Source organism: Mus pahari, chromosome 14 (genome assembly GCF_900095145.1).
Source record: "Mus pahari chromosome 14, PAHARI_EIJ_v1.1, whole genome shotgun sequence".
Taxonomy (NCBI): domain Eukaryota; kingdom Metazoa; phylum Chordata; class Mammalia; order Rodentia; family Muridae; genus Mus; species Mus pahari.
The window spans coordinates 43,910,527-43,927,430 of record NC_034603.1 but is presented as its reverse complement, the minus strand read 5'-3'; the positions used below and the strand labels follow the sequence as shown (position 1 = coordinate 43,927,430).

Genomic DNA, 16,904 nt, shown 5'->3' with positions numbered 1-16,904 from the left:
TTTTAAAACAGTGTGAATGTGGCCTGAACATAGTAGCCTTGGTTCCAGATTCTCTCTAAGAGTGCAAGAAGCTCAGAAACAGAGACAGAAAACCAGAGGGCCATGAGCTGATGACAGCAGTAAACCTAGGTCACCACTCCTGGCTTCCAGCCCTTCAAAGGCTATCCATTTCCCCATGACAGCTCTCAACCCTAAAGAGCTGACTCCACCCAGTTCTTTAGCCTCTACTGGCACCTCTGCGCTTGACTTTCAAAACTCCATGGCCTAGCCAAGTCTTTTCTTCCTTATGGCTCTGCACATATTGCTATTTTGTCATGCCTTCTCTTCCGAATTGCTCCAGCTTAAAAATCACTTTCTTAGAGAAAGCTTCCCCAGGGGCATTCCACACCCACACTCTCAGTGTGCACTGTCCTGACCTGGCTTGGGACCTATCATGATTACATCTTTATTGTATGAATACCATCTCCTTACATGAAGTTAGCTTTATGACGGCAGGCATTTGATGTATCCGGTTCTTTGCTGAATTCAGCACCGAGCATAGGTGCCTGTCATCAGCAGGAACAGGTGTTCAATATATTTATTAACTGAGTGAAGGAGCAACAGAAGCCATAGGGTCTAGGGTGTTTGGTTTGTTTGAGCCAGCTCTCTGTTCCCTCATCTGTGAAATTGGGATAATGGTAATTACAAACTCTAGAACTGCTTTGTGGATTAAGAGTCAAGGCTCTAGTATGCTTGGTATGTGCATGACATGCAACAAGCATTAGGAAACATTAGCTATTATCACCACTAAAAGGAAACTGAGTATCTGAAACTCTTAGACATTGTCAGTAGGAATGTGAAAATAATACCCTTCCTTATAATTGTAAACACAGACAGATCATACCGCTTAGCAATCTTACTCCTAGACATACACCTAAGCGAATGAAAAACTTACACAAAACTTTAGGCAGGAATGTTTATAGCAGCTTTATTCACAACCTCTCAGAATTTAAAACAACTCGGATGTTTTCCAAATCACCTAGTAGATAGACAAATCAACAGAGCAAGAAACAAACTGATGGCACGAATAATAACACGGATAAATCACAGATCCATGATGCTACGTGAGAGAAGACAGAGTCAAAAGGTGACATGCTGTAGGACTCCATTCCTGGAGAATTTATATGACATTCTGGAAACCTCAGCCAGTGATTTGAAGACAATAGAGTGGGTGTGAAGTAGGGGATAATGGAAGTGTCCCAGCCGGACTGTGCTGTGCTGACACGATGATGACAACATGCATTTATCAAGGTTCATGCACATCACTGGAAACCAAAACTGGCTAATTTCACTGTATGCAAATTCTATCTAATTTGAAATAGAAAAATAAGGCACGATAAAACTGCACGTTCCGGGCTGGTGAGATGGCTCAGTGGTTAAGAGCACTCGACTGCTCTTCCGAAGGTTCTGAGTTCAAATCCCAGCAACCACATGGTGGCTCACAACCATCCGTAACGAGATCTGGAGTGTCTGAAGACAGCTACAGTGTACTTACATATAATAAATAAATAAATAAATAAATAAATAAATCTTTAAAAAAAAAAAAAAAAAAAACTGCACGTTCCTTCAGGGGCGGTACATGTGCTTTCCTGCCTCTCTCTCTCTCTCCTCACTCTACACTGCTTTCACCTTTCAGTTTTACCTCATTTTTATTTCCTTTTTTTTTTTTTTTTTGGTTTTTCGAGACAGGGTTTCTCTGTGTAGCCCTGGCTGTCCTGGAACTCACTTTGTAGACCAGGCTGGCCTCNGGAACTCACTTTGTAGACCAGGCTGGCCTCGAACTCAGAAATCCGCCTGCCTCTGCCTCCCAAGTGCTGGGATTAAAGGCGTGCGCCACCACGCCTGGCTTTCATTTTTATTTCTTAATTCTGTGTGTATGGGTGTTTTGCCTGTACGTATATGTGTAGACCATGTGCATGCCTGGTGTCCAAGGAAGCTATAAAAGAGCACTGGCTCCCTTGGAACTGGAGTTACAGACTGATGTAAGCCACCATGTGGGTGCTGGGAATTGAATCCAGGTCCTCCGGGAGATCAGCCAGTGCTCTTAACTGCTGAGCCATCTCTCTGTCCCCTTTATTTTTAAATTATGTACATGTGCTTCATGTGTGTGGGTGTTCCTGGAGGGGATGTCTGAAGCCTTGGAGCTGGAGTTCCACCGTGGCCAGCTGCTCAATGAAGGTGCTGGGAACCAAACTTAGGTCCTGGATCCTCTGGAAGAACAACAAGCATCCTTAATGGCTCAGCCATCTTGCCAGCCTTTGTTTTTGATTTTTAAGACAGAGTCTTATTACATAGTCCAGCTAGCCTCAAACTCTTTCTGCTTCAGTTCCCAGAGTCCTGGTATTTACAGGCGTGTGCCACCACATCCAGACGGCAGGCACCTATGGTTTCTGATAATAAAAGCACTATGTGTTGATTGTAGACGTGTGGGGAAATAAAGGAAAAAATCTCTCCCTGTCATTTGCTTTTGGTCGAGACAGTAAATTCCTTATCCACCTACCTTTCACCTTCCAAGTGGGGTTATAGGCTTGTACCATCACACCCAATCAATTTTGCTCTCAGAAATAAATATTCTGCTTTCTGAAATACACATACATCCCCATGTCATTAAATAATTTTCAAAACAACAATTTTATGAGTCAATAATATATGTGTGGAGGTTAGAGGGCAACTTGTGGAAGTTAGAACTCTCTTATCAACATGTGGGTTTGATGGAAGAATTCAAGCATCAGGCTTGAGGGCAGATGCTCTACTAGCTGAGCCATCTTGATGTCTCCTTCACACTCCTCCTTCAATTATATTTTTAAGCATTTTTTCTGGTTGCTAAAATTTATACTACTCACACATTTTTGGGGGGCAAACAACAATAAAATTCCATTCCTAAAACTGTAATGTTTTTTCAAAACGAAAAAAATCAAATTATATTATTCCTGAAGCAATTTCTATTAAAGTATATGTAAGAAAAAAATAGAAGTTCAGCAGGGCCAGATACTCCTCTGTCGAGGTTTTCACAATGTTGAACTGGTAAAGCAACCAACCCTTCCCTTGGCTGCAATTCCCTCATTGTTCCAGTGCCTGTTGGAAAAGTGGTTCCACAGGGCTATCTGGCTCCTCTTTTTGTAATGGACGCGGCTAAACACCCAAACATTTCCTGTACTACCTGCCTAAGTTTGCATAATACTTCCATATTTAATGCTCACCCTATCTAACGTAGTGTAAGCAGGGCAGATGGGAATACTTTGTTCAAGATCATAAAGTTATCAAGGGTGTCAATAAGGTTGTACAGCCCGGACATTCGGGCTCAAAAAACAAACACCTCCCAGCGTTGGGTCGCGTTTCTCCTTACTCTCCACCCCAGCGAGGAGACCTCAGACAATTCTGCCCAGTAGATCCGCCATCTAAGGCGCAGAAGTTCTCCCACACCTCAAATGTCTTTGGCAACACTGCCACTTACCAGCTGGGGTCATTTCACTCCCGGTGGCAGGGGGACACAGACTGCCCTAGACCAAGGGGATCCAGCAAGCGGGTTGCACATTGGCTTCATGGCCAGCGGGGCATACTGCCCATCCATTGGGACACTGCCGGGGCTCTCTGGGGCGCCCGGGCGACACTACGGCGCCGGTGGGGGAGCGCCCTGGGCGAAGAAGAGAGGGCTCCCAACCTTAAGGACCCCGCCGCGTGTGACCAGGGAACTTGTGGTTAAGGATTGTCTGGAGATTTTCCAGGGACTTGATAGCCATGTCGGCGGAAGTCAGTCCTCCGCTATCCCAGAGTCCCCCGGTTCCCGGAAGTGCCCAGCTCTCCGGAAGTGCCAGGCTAGCCGAGCAAGTAGCGGCTCCCTCGAGCCCTGTACCTGGAGGCTCGCTCTTCTGGGGTCCTGGTGTGACAGACAGGTCGCGAGCAGGGTTGGAGAGGGCGTCGGGGGCTGAGCGGCGGGATGATGGAGGAGGAGGAACTGGAGTTTGTGGAGGAGCTGGAGGCTGTGTTGCAGCTCACGCCAGAGGTGCAACTAGCCATCGAGCAGGTGAGCGCTCCACCCCCTCAGGAGGAAGCTGCGGGGGAAGGGGCGGCTCCGGGCCGGGGTCGAATCTCCCCTTCCAGGCTGGAAAGGTGGCGGCTCCGATGCTCAGCGGAAGTCTGGATGGTGGTGAAGGTGGGAATGGGGTTTTCAGCCAGGGGACCGAACACGTCTTCTCTAGGCTCTGTCTTTCGAGGTTGTCACGCCCTGCTGGGTTTGGGCCGAGATGTCCTCTTTGACAGGGTGAACCTAGAGTGGGGCCCCGTGACTAGAGAATTCGGCTTATGGAAGGTTTTTAAGACTGTATCATTTTCCAGCTCGTGCGGCTTCTTCCGTTTCTCAGGTTAAGCTCTTGGAGTGGTTTGGAATCGGCAGCGGGATACTTCCATTGCGGAAACGAATGACAGAATAGGGTTATGGGGCGGCATACTGGAAAATGACCCTTATGCTGGAGAGTGTGTGTGTGTGTGTGTGCGCGCGCGCGCGCTCGCGCACTTGGCACAAGCTGGAGTCATCTGGAAAGAGGAAGCCTCAGTTGAGAATTGCCTTCCTCAGATTGGCCCACGGGCAAGCCTGTGGGGGCATTTTCTTGGTTGATGCTGTAGAATGGCCCAGCCCATTGTGGGAGGTACCCTCCCTGGACTGCCGGTTCTGGATTGTACAGAAAAGCAAGCTGAGCAAGCCATGGAAAGCAAGCCAGTAAGTGACATTCCTTCGTGGTTTCTGCTCCATTTCCTGTCTTGGCTTCACCTGATGACGACATACTATAACCTGTAATCCAAATAAATTATTTACTTCCCAACTTGTTTTTGGTTATGCTGTGTTATCACAACAATGTAAAGCAAACTAAGACAGGTCTGTACCATAACTAAAAGGTTGAGGGCTATGGAGATGGCTCAGTCGGTAAAGGCACTGTGCCACCAAGCCTGCTGACCTGAGTCTCTTCCCCAAGATCCTCAAAATAGAGGGAGAAAACTACTAGACAAAACACACACGCGCATGCGCACATCTCCCCAACCTCTAGTCTACAGAGTGAGTTCCTGGACAGCCAGGGATACACAGAGAAACCTCTCTTGAAAAACAAAGTATTAATGGTCCATATATGCTAATTACTATTAATAGGATTAATATTGAACTTGGGCAAACTTCCCAATAGCCACTAAATGAGGCACACTCTTTCTTTTCTTTCTTTTCCATTATATTGGGGGTTGAAGAAATCCTTGGCACACGAGATAAGTGTCTTACCGCAGAGCAATATCCATAGCTCCTAATGTGCTGCTTCTTACAACATAACCCCATGGCAGTTCCCTTAAGGAAGATCTTTCTCCCTCTATCAAGAACAAAACAGGAACCTACACAGTTACTTCTAATATTATGACCATACATTTTAATATAGTTGACAGGGAACTTTAGTCAACAAAAAACGTCTTGTTGGGAAGAGAGGACTCTTAGGGATATTCTTTAGTGTCACCCAAATTGCAAAAATTCTCAACCTTTTAAGATTTGTACTGTATTTTTGTGTATGTGACCTGTGCATGTGTCCCCTTGAAATTCCTTAAACTGCCCATGAAGTGCAGTGTCTAGACATCTTTTGGTAAATCTATAGTTTTTCTGCCAACACTGAGGTCTGGCATTCTCTCTATAGGTGTCACCGGATGAAGTAGCTTAAGTCAAGGGCTGCGCTGTGTGAAATCTGTTAATGCCTGGGATTAAACCCAGGAACAGGAAGAGAAGAATGAAGAAACTGGGAGCAGTTAGGAAGTGAATAACCCACTTCCTCATACCAGCTCACTATGACAGGCCCTGTTCCCAGCACTCCCTCTGTAAAGGGCTTTTCATTAATTCTATAATCGCATGTACATGTGTATTCTCACCATAGATGTGTAGCACAGAAGTGCAATGCTAAACTTTCAAAAGAAATACCTAAGCTCTACCTCTCACTGCCTCTGTCTCTACTTGCCCTTTACATCATAGAAGCCGTGACTCTTCTACTGTTTCTAGGAAGTCATTGGTTTGTTCATTTTTATTCTTAAATAAATTACTTATTTACTGTTTATGTGTGTATGTTTGGGCCTGAGTGAGTTTATGTGCCCTATGTAAATTCAGGAGCCCTTCAAGGCCAAAAGATGCAGTAGATTCCCTGGAACTGGATTTGGAGACAGTTGCAAGGAACCATGTGGGTTCTAGAAATTGAACCCAAGTCTTCTGTAAGAGCAGCCATTGCTTTTAACCCATCTCTCCAACTCCGGATTTTTAACTCTATATTCCACAGACTGAAAATTTGCCGAAGATTGCTTTACAGAGTTATTATCTGTCTTACGCTAGTAAAAATCAGAACCCATGGGATCACTTTTCTTTTTCTGTTTGGTTTGGTTTGGTTTTATTATTACATTTGTATCCATGTGCTCCAGTGTGCTTGTGGAGATCAGAAGATAAACTGCAGAGTTAAGTCAATTCTCTTCTACAACGTGTGGGACCTGACTGAACTCAGGTCATCAAGCTCAGAGGAAATTCTTCTACCTGCTGAGTCTCTGCACCCTGCTACCCCGTTTTGGAAGCAGGGCCTCACGTAGGCCTTGCCCTCACAATGTAGCTAAGATTGACCTTGAGTTCTTGATCTTCCACAATCCCTCTGGAACACATGTACACACACACACCTCCCCAGTGCTAGTATTATAGGCATATACCGCCATGCTCCAGCTTTTTGTAGCCCACCCTGTTACACAGTTTTCAAGTTGTGACTTTTGTGAGGACTTGTGTGATTTTTGTGAGTTATATTTCTCAAGATAGTTTTCTTTTGTAAACCTGAATGTCAGCTCTCCATTTTTTTAAATACTATCTGAAGCATAAAGATTCCTTCAAGGCAAGCTGAGGCTGTTGCTTAAGTGGAACAGGATTACCTAACCACAGATGAGGCATGGGGTTTGAGCCCCAGCACTACAAAAATTACATACACACACACATACCTACTGTTTTTGTACACAGAGGTAATCAAGCTTTTTTTCTTGTTTTTCACAGTGTTTGGATTGAACCTGAGGCCTCTGGGTAGACATCTCACCACTGAGTTGTTTCACCAGCCCAGAGAAGGACAATATAAGTCAGGCTAGCCTCAGGCTTGCTATGTGGCTGACAGTGATGACCTTGATTGTCTGATCCTCTTGCTTACACCTACTGCTGGACTGACAGGCTTTGGGATACCACCTGTGACTGTAGACAGACATAAATAAGAAAGTAATGGATAGGTAAATGTTGCTTCAGTGCATGTGACTGCTGTCATTCAGGCGCCACAGACAGTAGTCTGTCATCAAGGCTTCTGAGTCCTCTGTTAGTAGGAGGTGCCCACACTACAGTCTACTGTGCTGCTGTGTCAGCACTACAGATGCTGGAAGGTCAAGATTGATGTTAGTAGGTGTTTCTTGGATCCCATCCTAAAATCTCTCATATACATGTTGGGTTTTTTTTTTTTTCTGTCACAGTTTTGGACACCTGCAATCTTGAATCAAAAATATTAACAGGAGCCAGGCATTCTGGCATACCCCTGTAATCTAAGTACTTGGGAGGCTGAGGCAGGAGGACTAGATTGAGGATAGCCTGGGCTATATAAGTGAGTTGCAAGTTAGTCTGAGCTACATAATAAGATCATCTCTCAAAAAAAAAAAAAAATCAGAAAACACTGTTTTCAGGCACACATTCACTCTGAAGACTCTCAGGTTGCCTTTCTTCTTGCTGCTGATGGTTGCCAGCATTGTTCAGTTTCCTTGGCTTGAAGGTGTCATTCCTATCCCACCTCTGTTAACTTATGGCTTAGCTCTCTTGTTTCCTTGATTCCTGTATCTCAGCATCTAACCATTTTCTTGAGTATCCATTATATGTGAAGTGTTATAAAATGAAAAAAAAAAAAGTTGGAATTTTTCCGTTTTTGTTTTGTTTTGTATTCAAGAGCCTACTATCTAATACTAAGATTGAATTTCGAATCCATATTTTTACAGTTTTATTTCCCTGTTTTAAGTATCATTCTTTGTGTGTACATGATGTGATGTGCTGGTGCACATGCCATAGCATGTATGTGGAAGTCAGAAGACAACATTGTGAAGTTGGATTATGAGGATCCAACTGGGGTTGTTAGGCTTACATGACAAAATGACTCCCCCTGAGTCATCTTGCTGGCCCCATTCCTTCTAATTGGAACAACAACAACAAAAACAAAAACAACAAATCCAAACAGACAGACAGACAGACATTGTATATATATATTATCAACCTGTGGTGTCTAAGACGATGTTTTAACCAATAACCCCTGTTTTTATGTAGGTATTCCCAAGCCAGGATCCTCTTGATCAAGCTGACTTCAATGCCGTTGAGTATATCAATACTCTGTTCCCAACAGAGCAAGTAAGTATACAGCTTTAGGTTTCCTTCATTCCAATGGCTTCTGGCTTATCCTGCATGTCGTGATTGGTGTGATAAACAAATGACATTAAGTTCAAATCAAAATCCATTGTTTCTTGGATCCCATCCTAAAATTTCTCTCATACATGCTTGCTGGGTTGTTTTTTTGTTTTTGTTTTTGTTTTTTCTGTCACAGAAATCCAGATGTCAACAGGGCTAGTTAGTGAATGGAACTAGCATGGTGTTCTTTGAGCATATTATCAGAGATTGCACCTTTAGTCTGTGAGAGTTCCCCTCAGTGCTCACGGACCTTTGTGTTATAGATTGTGGTTTCCTAACATAGGAAGGACGAGCAGGAGGAGGTAGGCAGGATAAACCCCAAGTTACAAAGCAGCTTTTAGAATGTAAAGGTGTGGCATTCTGTGTATGCTCTCTCTTTGTGTGGTTTGCCTAGATGGGGTTTTCTTTCAGTAAGCCAGAGTTAGAAGCCAGAAAATTGGGGGAAGGCCAGGTAAATATATTCTCCCCACACCTGCCCCCTACAGGGTCTAATATAGCTCAGCATAGCTTCACTGTGTAGCCAGCATGAGCCTCTTACCTCTGTCTCCTCAGTGCTGGCATGACAGTTGTGTGCCACCATGCCCAACTTTGGGTTTTCATTTCTTCACTAAGCAAATGTTTACTGGGTACCTGTCATGTGCTGTCACTGTTCTAGGCGCTGGGCTGACAAGTGTGTGCCACCATGCCTGACTTTGCGTTTTTCACTTATTCACTAAGCGAATGCCAGTCACTGTCCTGGGCATAGGGATGCATCCTTGCACTGAGATGTGCATGATCAGCAGAAGGGGTGCTGTTGAATGCTATGAGGGAGTTAGGGAAGGACGAGTGCAGGAAAAAGACAAGAGGTTCCTTAGGAAATCAGACCCCAGGAGCTTTCAAGCAGTTCATGAAGGGCTCATTTATTTAGTCAGCCAATGAAGGTCACTGGTCATTTTAGAAACTGGAGAGAAATGGTCAACATAGCAGGTTAGCTCCTAATCTCATGGAGTGCAGGAGGAAGACAAGAACTAAAAAGTGCCTCAGGTGCCTACTCTGCCTAGTTTGGTAGAGCTGGAAGAGAGAGGTTGATTCAAAGATGGAAGTAAGCCACCAAATGGTCTTTACTAACACAGAACTTATGGTCTACCTTGATAATTCAGCACAGAATTGTCTTTGTCAGTAGTGATCATTGTACTGTACACAAGCCCTAACTCCTACCACAACTACACTGTTAAGATTTAGCATTGATCTGGTATTGATTGCACCAGGCATTCTTTTTTTTTTTTTTTTTTTTTGGTTTTTCGAGACAGGGTTTCTCTGTGTAGCCCTGGCTGTCCTGGAACTCACTTTGTAGACCAGGCTGGCCTCGAACTCAGAAATCCNCCTGCCTCTGCCTCCCNAGTGCTGGGATTAAAGGCGTGCGCCACCACGCCTGGCTTTGCACCAGGCATTCTAAACATTTGACAGCAATGGATTCTCCATGTGTTATGGATCATGAGCAGAGTGACAAGTAACCATGACAGAATGCTCAGCTGAAGTGTGACAGGGGGCATATTGGACATGGTGAAAGCAAGCTTAAGAATCCAGAGGCTCGGGCTGGTGAAATGGCTCAGTGGGTAAGAGCACCCGACTGCTCTTCCAAAGGTCTGGAGTTCAAATCCCAGCAACCACATGGTGGCTCATAACCATCCGTAACAAAATCTGACGCCCTCTTCTGGAGTGTCTGAAGACAGCTACAGTGTACTTACATATAATAAATAAATAAATCTTTAAAAAAAAAAAAAAAAAAGAAAGAATCCAGAGGCTCTGCTGAGGAAATGGCATGATAGGCCATAGTAAGGATGTTAAACTCTGGTTGTAGCTCCTCCACTTGGTAGCTGTTGGCATCTTTACTTGATGCTGCAAGGGGGAAGAGGAGCGGGGGTCAGTGGTAAGCAGGGTCAGTGGAGGGTGTGAGCAGTGTAGGCTGTGATGGCTCACTTACATCCATCGAGTGGAAATGTGCCGATGGATATTCATGAGTGTGGTACCTTCCCCACCACTGTTCATATCCTAACAAACACCTTCATACCGAGCTTTACCAACAGGATCCATCTTTTTCTGATTTTAACTAACAAAGCTATCTCTTTTTGGTTTAACAGTCTAATTTTTAAAAATCCATTAATTTTAAAAATAAAATTTGAAAAATGTTACATTGTGTGATTGTCTTGTCTTTTTGGAAATTCTTTTTTTTTTTTTTTTTTTTTTTGGTTTTTCGAGACAGGGTTTCTCTGTGTAGCCCTGGCTGTCCTGGAACTCACTTTGTAGACCAGGCTGGCCTCGAACTCAGAAATCCNCCTGCCTCTGCCTCCCAAGTGCTGGGATTAAAGGTGTGAGCCACCACTGCCTGGAAATTCTTTAAGTAGGGTTAGCTGGTGATAGAGATTTGGTAATAACTAACTTAAGGTATGTTTAGCCATATGAGTGTTTTACTTTTGCTATTTCAACATGAATGCTGGTTTGCTGGACCTGGTGAAGCACAGCTTTAACCCCAGCACTCATGAGGCAGAGGCAAGGAGATCTCTGAGTTCAAGGCCAGCCCGGTCTACATAGTAAGTTTCCAGGCAGCCAGGGCTACATAGCAAGACCCTGACTCAAAACAACAAAAATAATGTCAATTTAACTAAACAAACAAATTACTGTTAGAAAATTTGTAGAATTTTTCCTAACTTCTGTTAGAAAGCTGTAGTTAGGAAGCCACTAGGTTTTCACCTTTCTGAAATGATTGTATGTGCCACACAAACACACACACACACACACACACACACATACACACACACATTTTAAAGGTAAAACAGTTGTTATTCCCTGACTTCATTTTTGTGTCTTGTCTGATTATGCCTCTACATGCATGATAGTATGCAATGAAGTTTCTTCCCGTAAGTCAGAAAGTGCAGAAGAGAGCGTCAGGTCACACTTTATTTTCCTGGACCAACAGTTAGACCTGGTAGGTCATTTACCAGCCCAGATTCCCATGGATCTTCAAGGGAAAACAGTAGAAAGTGATGGCCTAATTATCAATTCTTTTAACTCCTAGACAAAATGCACATGCATACATACTATGGGCCTATAAAAGATACTTAATTTTAACTTGATAGTTTCAGAGATGTCTGTATATGAAGGTTTAGTGGCATTGTAAGTGAGATGATGAGGCTGTATTTCTCTTAAGTGGCTTGCATGTATGTGGTCACTGTGGCTGAAGTGGGTGGGACACAAGTCCTCAGATGGCTCTCTTTCACCAAGTATGAAAGCTTTCTGTACATGACAGTGTCCCCTACATGGTGCTGGAGAGGAACCATATGTGTTAACAATAATCTGGAAAACATTCTCAGCTTCCTTACAGTGAATTTTAAAAAAGTCAGTTTTCATGTTATTGGAGGTTTGAGAGAAGAGGCTATGAAATGTACGAAAACCACCAGCACTTGAGGATTGCCTGAGTCTGGGGATTAAAGACCAGCCTGGGTAACCTAGCAAGACTCTGAGCTCAGGAGAAAAAACAGACTGTAGATGCAGTGTTAGAGTATTTGTCTAGCATTTGTCAGGCTAGAGGTGAAAAGGGGGAAAAGAAAGGAATAATCAAGAAATTTGGGCACAGAAGAAAAGAGCTTAGCTGAGCACAGTGTCATCTGTAATCCCAGGACTTGGAGGCAAGAGGGTCAGGAGTTCAGGTCTAGCTACTGGATACTGAGAGAGTAGAAAACCAGTGTGGCCTACTTGAAACACTCAAAGTAACCCAAATAAGGTGCTGGAGAGATGGCTCTGTGGTGTTAACACTTGTGGCTCTCACTGAGGACCCAATTCAATTCCCAGCAGCCTGCTACCCCCAGCCATCTGTAATGACAGCTCCATGCGCCCAGTGCCCTTTTACGTGTTTTTCAGGCATCAGGCACACATATGGTGCATGTTCATGCTTACAGGCACTCACACAGCAAATAAATACAATTTAAAAAAAAACAAATAAGTAAACAAACTTTTTGATTTGTTGACTGTGGTATACACTTATAACTCAACTGCAGGAGGACCATGAGTTTAAGGCCAGCCTTGTCAAAGACATATTAAAGAAATAATTATTAATTTTTTTAACTGATCTCAAGGTGCTCTGGGTCTTGATTATCAAGTAGGAAGAAAACAAAGAAAGCAAACAAACTTTTTTTTTTTTTTGCTTTTGCAGGTGACAAATGACCCCAATCTGTTCTTAGAAACACATCTATTTCTGTAGAAGAGTAGAGCATAACACTCACAACACTTATACTTTCTTGAGAACATGGGATTATTTTACCAAGGATCTGAATTTTCTCTGATGGGCATGAATTATTCAAAGAAGGAAATGATTTTCAATAAAGCATTTAGCAGTACAACCCCATTACAACTAAACCAGATGAATGGTTGTCAAAGAGATGGGCCAAGCAGCAGTATGTCCATATGCTGGATTCCCACATAGGCTGCACTGAACAGATGGGGTGTGTCAGCTGTATCAGAGGCAGGGGTAAAGGAAGGTCAGCCATCACAGAGAGAGCATGGGGTGTTGCTCGGTGGTAGAACGTTGGCCTAGCAGAAACCAGGCACTAGCACTTCAAAACAGCTTAAAAGATGAAGGGAAAAAAAGCAGCTAGAATCAGACAGATCTCCAGAACCCTAGACTGTCCTCTCAGAACCCACTTCCTGAATTTTAACCTGGAGGAGTATGGTAGTGTTCCTCGTATGGCCCAGGAGATTAAAGAAAATTTCTGTGAGGTGACCAAATTAATTGATAGCACCCTCTCACTTGTGTTTGTTCAATAGGAAAGCTGTACATCTATCAGGTAATTAAGTGTAAGATGTGTGTGTGTGTGTGTGTGTGTGTGTGTGTGTGTGTGTCTGTGTGTGTGTGTGTGAGAGAGAGAGATCTGGGGCTTTACATGTGTGAGGCAAGTGCTCTCCCACTGAGCTCATGTCCTGAGTTGAGACTTCTTTCTGTTCTTTTGATAACCTTATTCATGTCCTGCCATGCCTTTGTTCTTTCCTAACCTGCCTGCCCAGTGTCTCTAGGGGTGGCCAGAAGGGCCATCAGATAAATCTGCCCTTGTGCCCTAATCCATTTTTTCCCAATCAGTGGCCCTTGTCTACAGGTCTTTGCCATTTTAAATATCCATGTGTGCAGGCATGTTTGTACCGCCGTGTGTTCTTGGAGGTCAGAAGACAGCTTTTGGAAGTGGTTCATTTCATCTACTGTAGTTTCTAAAACTCAGACTCATCAGGTTGGCACAGCAAGATCTTTTACCTGCAGAGCCATCTCACTAGCCCTCTTTGATTTTTAAAATACAGTTCCACATCTGCATAATTATTTTGGGTGATTCTTAGAAAGCAATGTTGTGTGAAGAAGAAGAGGAGGAGGAGGAGGAGGAGGAAGAGGAGGAGAAGGAAGGAAGGAAAGGAAGGAAGGAAGGAGAAAGAAAGAGAGAAAGAGAGAAAAAATAATGTAGTTTAACCAAGACCTTCCTGTCTAAAGGTAATTCATTTCTTAAATTAGCAAATTATCAAATGTCTATGGTAGTGCAGTCAGTATTGATTGATTGGTGTGGAATAGCCTCCCAGGCATATGGTTAAGTGAAATGGCCTTGTGCAGCCAATCCTTGGAAGTGCTTTTAAGTCAGACTGTCTGAGAAAGTAAGCCAGAAGCTGGCTCAGAGCCATGGCCTCTGCTAAAGAGAAGCTGCAGTCAGGTGGAACTGGGCAAGCGGAAGCCTGCATTTCACCACATGCTCTTACTGTCTAGATTTTTGCTTGTGAATGTTTTGACAATTTTAAATACCTTATAAATATTTTATATTTGTAATTAAACAATCTTATAGTGTATAATTATATATGATATATACATAATTATCCATGAGTATATAAAACATATTATCTTGTATGTCCCTCATTTAGAAAGGTGTGGTAACAAAGCAGAATTCCTGGCTGCCTTCATCCAGATTTCTCAAATACTTTGTTTTTCTTTCGAGACAGGGTTTCTCTGTGTAGTCCTGAAACTCACTCTGTACACTAGGCTGGACTTGAATTTAGAGATCTACTTGGCTCTGCTTTCTGAGGAGTGCTGGGATTAATGATGTGTGCCACTACCATCTGGTCTTAAAACATTTTTTAAGCCAACTCTGTGTGTGTGTGTGTGTGTGTGTGTGTGTGTATGAGAGAGACAGAGAGACAGAGAGACAGACAGAGACAGAGAAAGACAGAGACAAAGGGGAGGAGAGAGAAGGAAGGGGGACAGAGACAGACAGACAGACAATGACTGTATACACAGACTGGCAGAAGGCTCAACAGGTAAGGCACATGCCCCTAAACCTGAGGACCTACGTGAGGACCTCTGTTCAGTTCCAAGACTCACACAACAAAAGAGACCCGACCCCCACAAGCTGTCCTTTGACATTTGTACTCAAGCCAGTACTTGTGTGCACATACCTGCACGCACGCGCACACACACACATACACACACACACATACAAACACACTCACTACTGTTGTTTTAAGAGGGCTCCAGCAGAGTTAGTAGGCCAGGAACTCTTTTGCCCGTTTTTCTTAGAAACTCAGAGATGTTGAACAACTGCCCTCCAGCGAGTCGGCAGTGGCAGAGTGGACAAGTGTGTGGCCCTGGATAACTCACTGGCTGTTCCAACATGGGCAATGATTTAAATCATACACAGTCCAGTTGTGAAGGGACTAACCTAACAGAGTAGGAACAAATTCACCCCACTTGAGTTGTTTTTCCTCATTAAAATAGCTTCTCTTTTCTGAATCCCACCCTTACCTCTGGCTGACTATTCTTGGATTTCTGAAAATTCTGAGTAAACTGTGGCTTAACGGAAGTTGTGTGAACAGGGTAATGTGGCAGCTCAGGTCTGTTCCTGGAAGGTTTCTGGCTTCCTCCGGTTAGCAGAGAGCTGGAAGCAATTTTTAATTTTTAAGCGTAGTTCCTTCTGAGAAAAAGTATCTGTTGGGGAAGAGGCAAAGGGAATTAGAAAATTACCATCCTCCTATCTTCCACCAGGGGGCACCATTTCACCGTATTTTCTCACCAGGTCTGCTTGTTTTCATTATTCCATAGCAGTCAGTAGAGATGAAACAAAATATAGACAAATACTCAGCCACCACTGCCTGACTTATTTTTCTTTTTAAGAGACTAAGTAGACTGATACTCCAACTTGTGATCCTCCTGCCTCAGACTCCCGAGTGCTGGCATTACAGGTGTGTACCATGCGCCTGCTTGAGCAGCTTGACGAGTTTCCCAGATGAAGGGCACCATCACTCAAGGAGGACCTCAAGGGCTAACACAGCGTCCTCAGCGAGCCTCTCTTGGCTGTGTCAGCCACTGCTTCCCCAGAGAGCTGTTGTTCAACTCTAGGGTGAGAAGTGACGCCACCTGTTTGGAATTGCATCAGTGGGGTTGTGTAGTCTGTAGCCTTGCTCCTGGCTCTCCCTAGCAGTGGTGTGTAAGAATTAGGCATTTTGGTATTCATTCATCCCATTTCTTTCTATAGTTTGTTTTATGATTTTGTCCTGAGTGCTGGAAATACAAGCGTGCACCATCACATCCAGCCCACAACCTTGTACATCCTGTGTTAGCAAACTTTCCATAAAGGTCCAGACAATCTTCTAAGCTTTATAGGCCTTGCAGTGCCTGGTACAGCTTCCCAGCTCTGCCACCACAGTACACAAGCAGCCACAGACACATGGAGGTTGACTAATGTGGCTGCCTTCCAATAAAACTTCAAAAGAGAACAGATAGTATGTGTCAGCTACTGCTCAGGGGCTGAGAAGATGGCTCAGCACGCACTGCTGAGCGGGAAAGGTGTGGGGACTGAGTCTGGTTCCCGAGCACGCATGTAGATGCTGGGCATGGTGGTTTGCCTGTTCTCTCAGCACTCAGAAGGCGAACACAAGGGGTTCCAGAGCAAGCTGGTAGGGAAGACTAGGTGACTCGGTGAGCTCCGCGTGTGAGTGAGAGACACGGCCTCAGTACATAAGGTGGGGAATGAGGAAGACTCCTGATGTCACCCTCTGGCCTGTGCATCTGTGTGTTCAAAGAATAGAGATACATACCTACACACATGTACACCATGTGCTCATGTACACAAACCAAAACATTTTAAAAAATAAGATGATTTTTAAAAGAATTAACTGTGGTATCAAGATCAAACTTCTTGAGGTGTCAAAAACATCCCTTTAGTGCATTATTTCCCTGTGAAAGAGAATTCCCAAAAGGAAATTAACAGCCAGCATTCTTTTTTCTTTATTGTAGTCTCTGGCAAACATTGATGACGTTGTGAACAAAATTAGACTGAAAATAAGGTAAGTAATGCCATATGATTTTTTTTTTTTAAAGATTTATTTATTTATTATATGT

The 16,904-nt window shown here is 43.8% G+C and overlaps 1 protein-coding gene across 3 annotated transcripts in view; it reads left to right on the top strand.

The window, feature by feature from the left end:
- Positions 1-3,835: 3,835 nt before the first annotated feature.
- Positions 3,836-16,904, top strand: part of Vps53 (VPS53 subunit of GARP complex) — a 130,094-nt gene continuing 117,025 nt past the window's right edge. The window contains exons 1-3 of one of the 3 annotated variants that reach the window (XM_021212135.2): positions 3,836-4,063; positions 8,369-8,449; positions 16,800-16,849. In XM_021212135.2, coding sequence (XP_021067794.1) covers positions 3,977-4,063; positions 8,369-8,449; positions 16,800-16,849 — 218 coding nt within the window. In that variant the 5' untranslated portion in view covers positions 3,836-3,976. Of the gene's footprint in view, positions 4,064-4,086; positions 4,193-8,368; positions 8,450-12,695; positions 12,895-16,799; positions 16,850-16,904 lie in introns of those variants that run through there. The other 2 variants (XM_029545787.1, XM_029545786.1) reach the window with 2 other exon arrangements.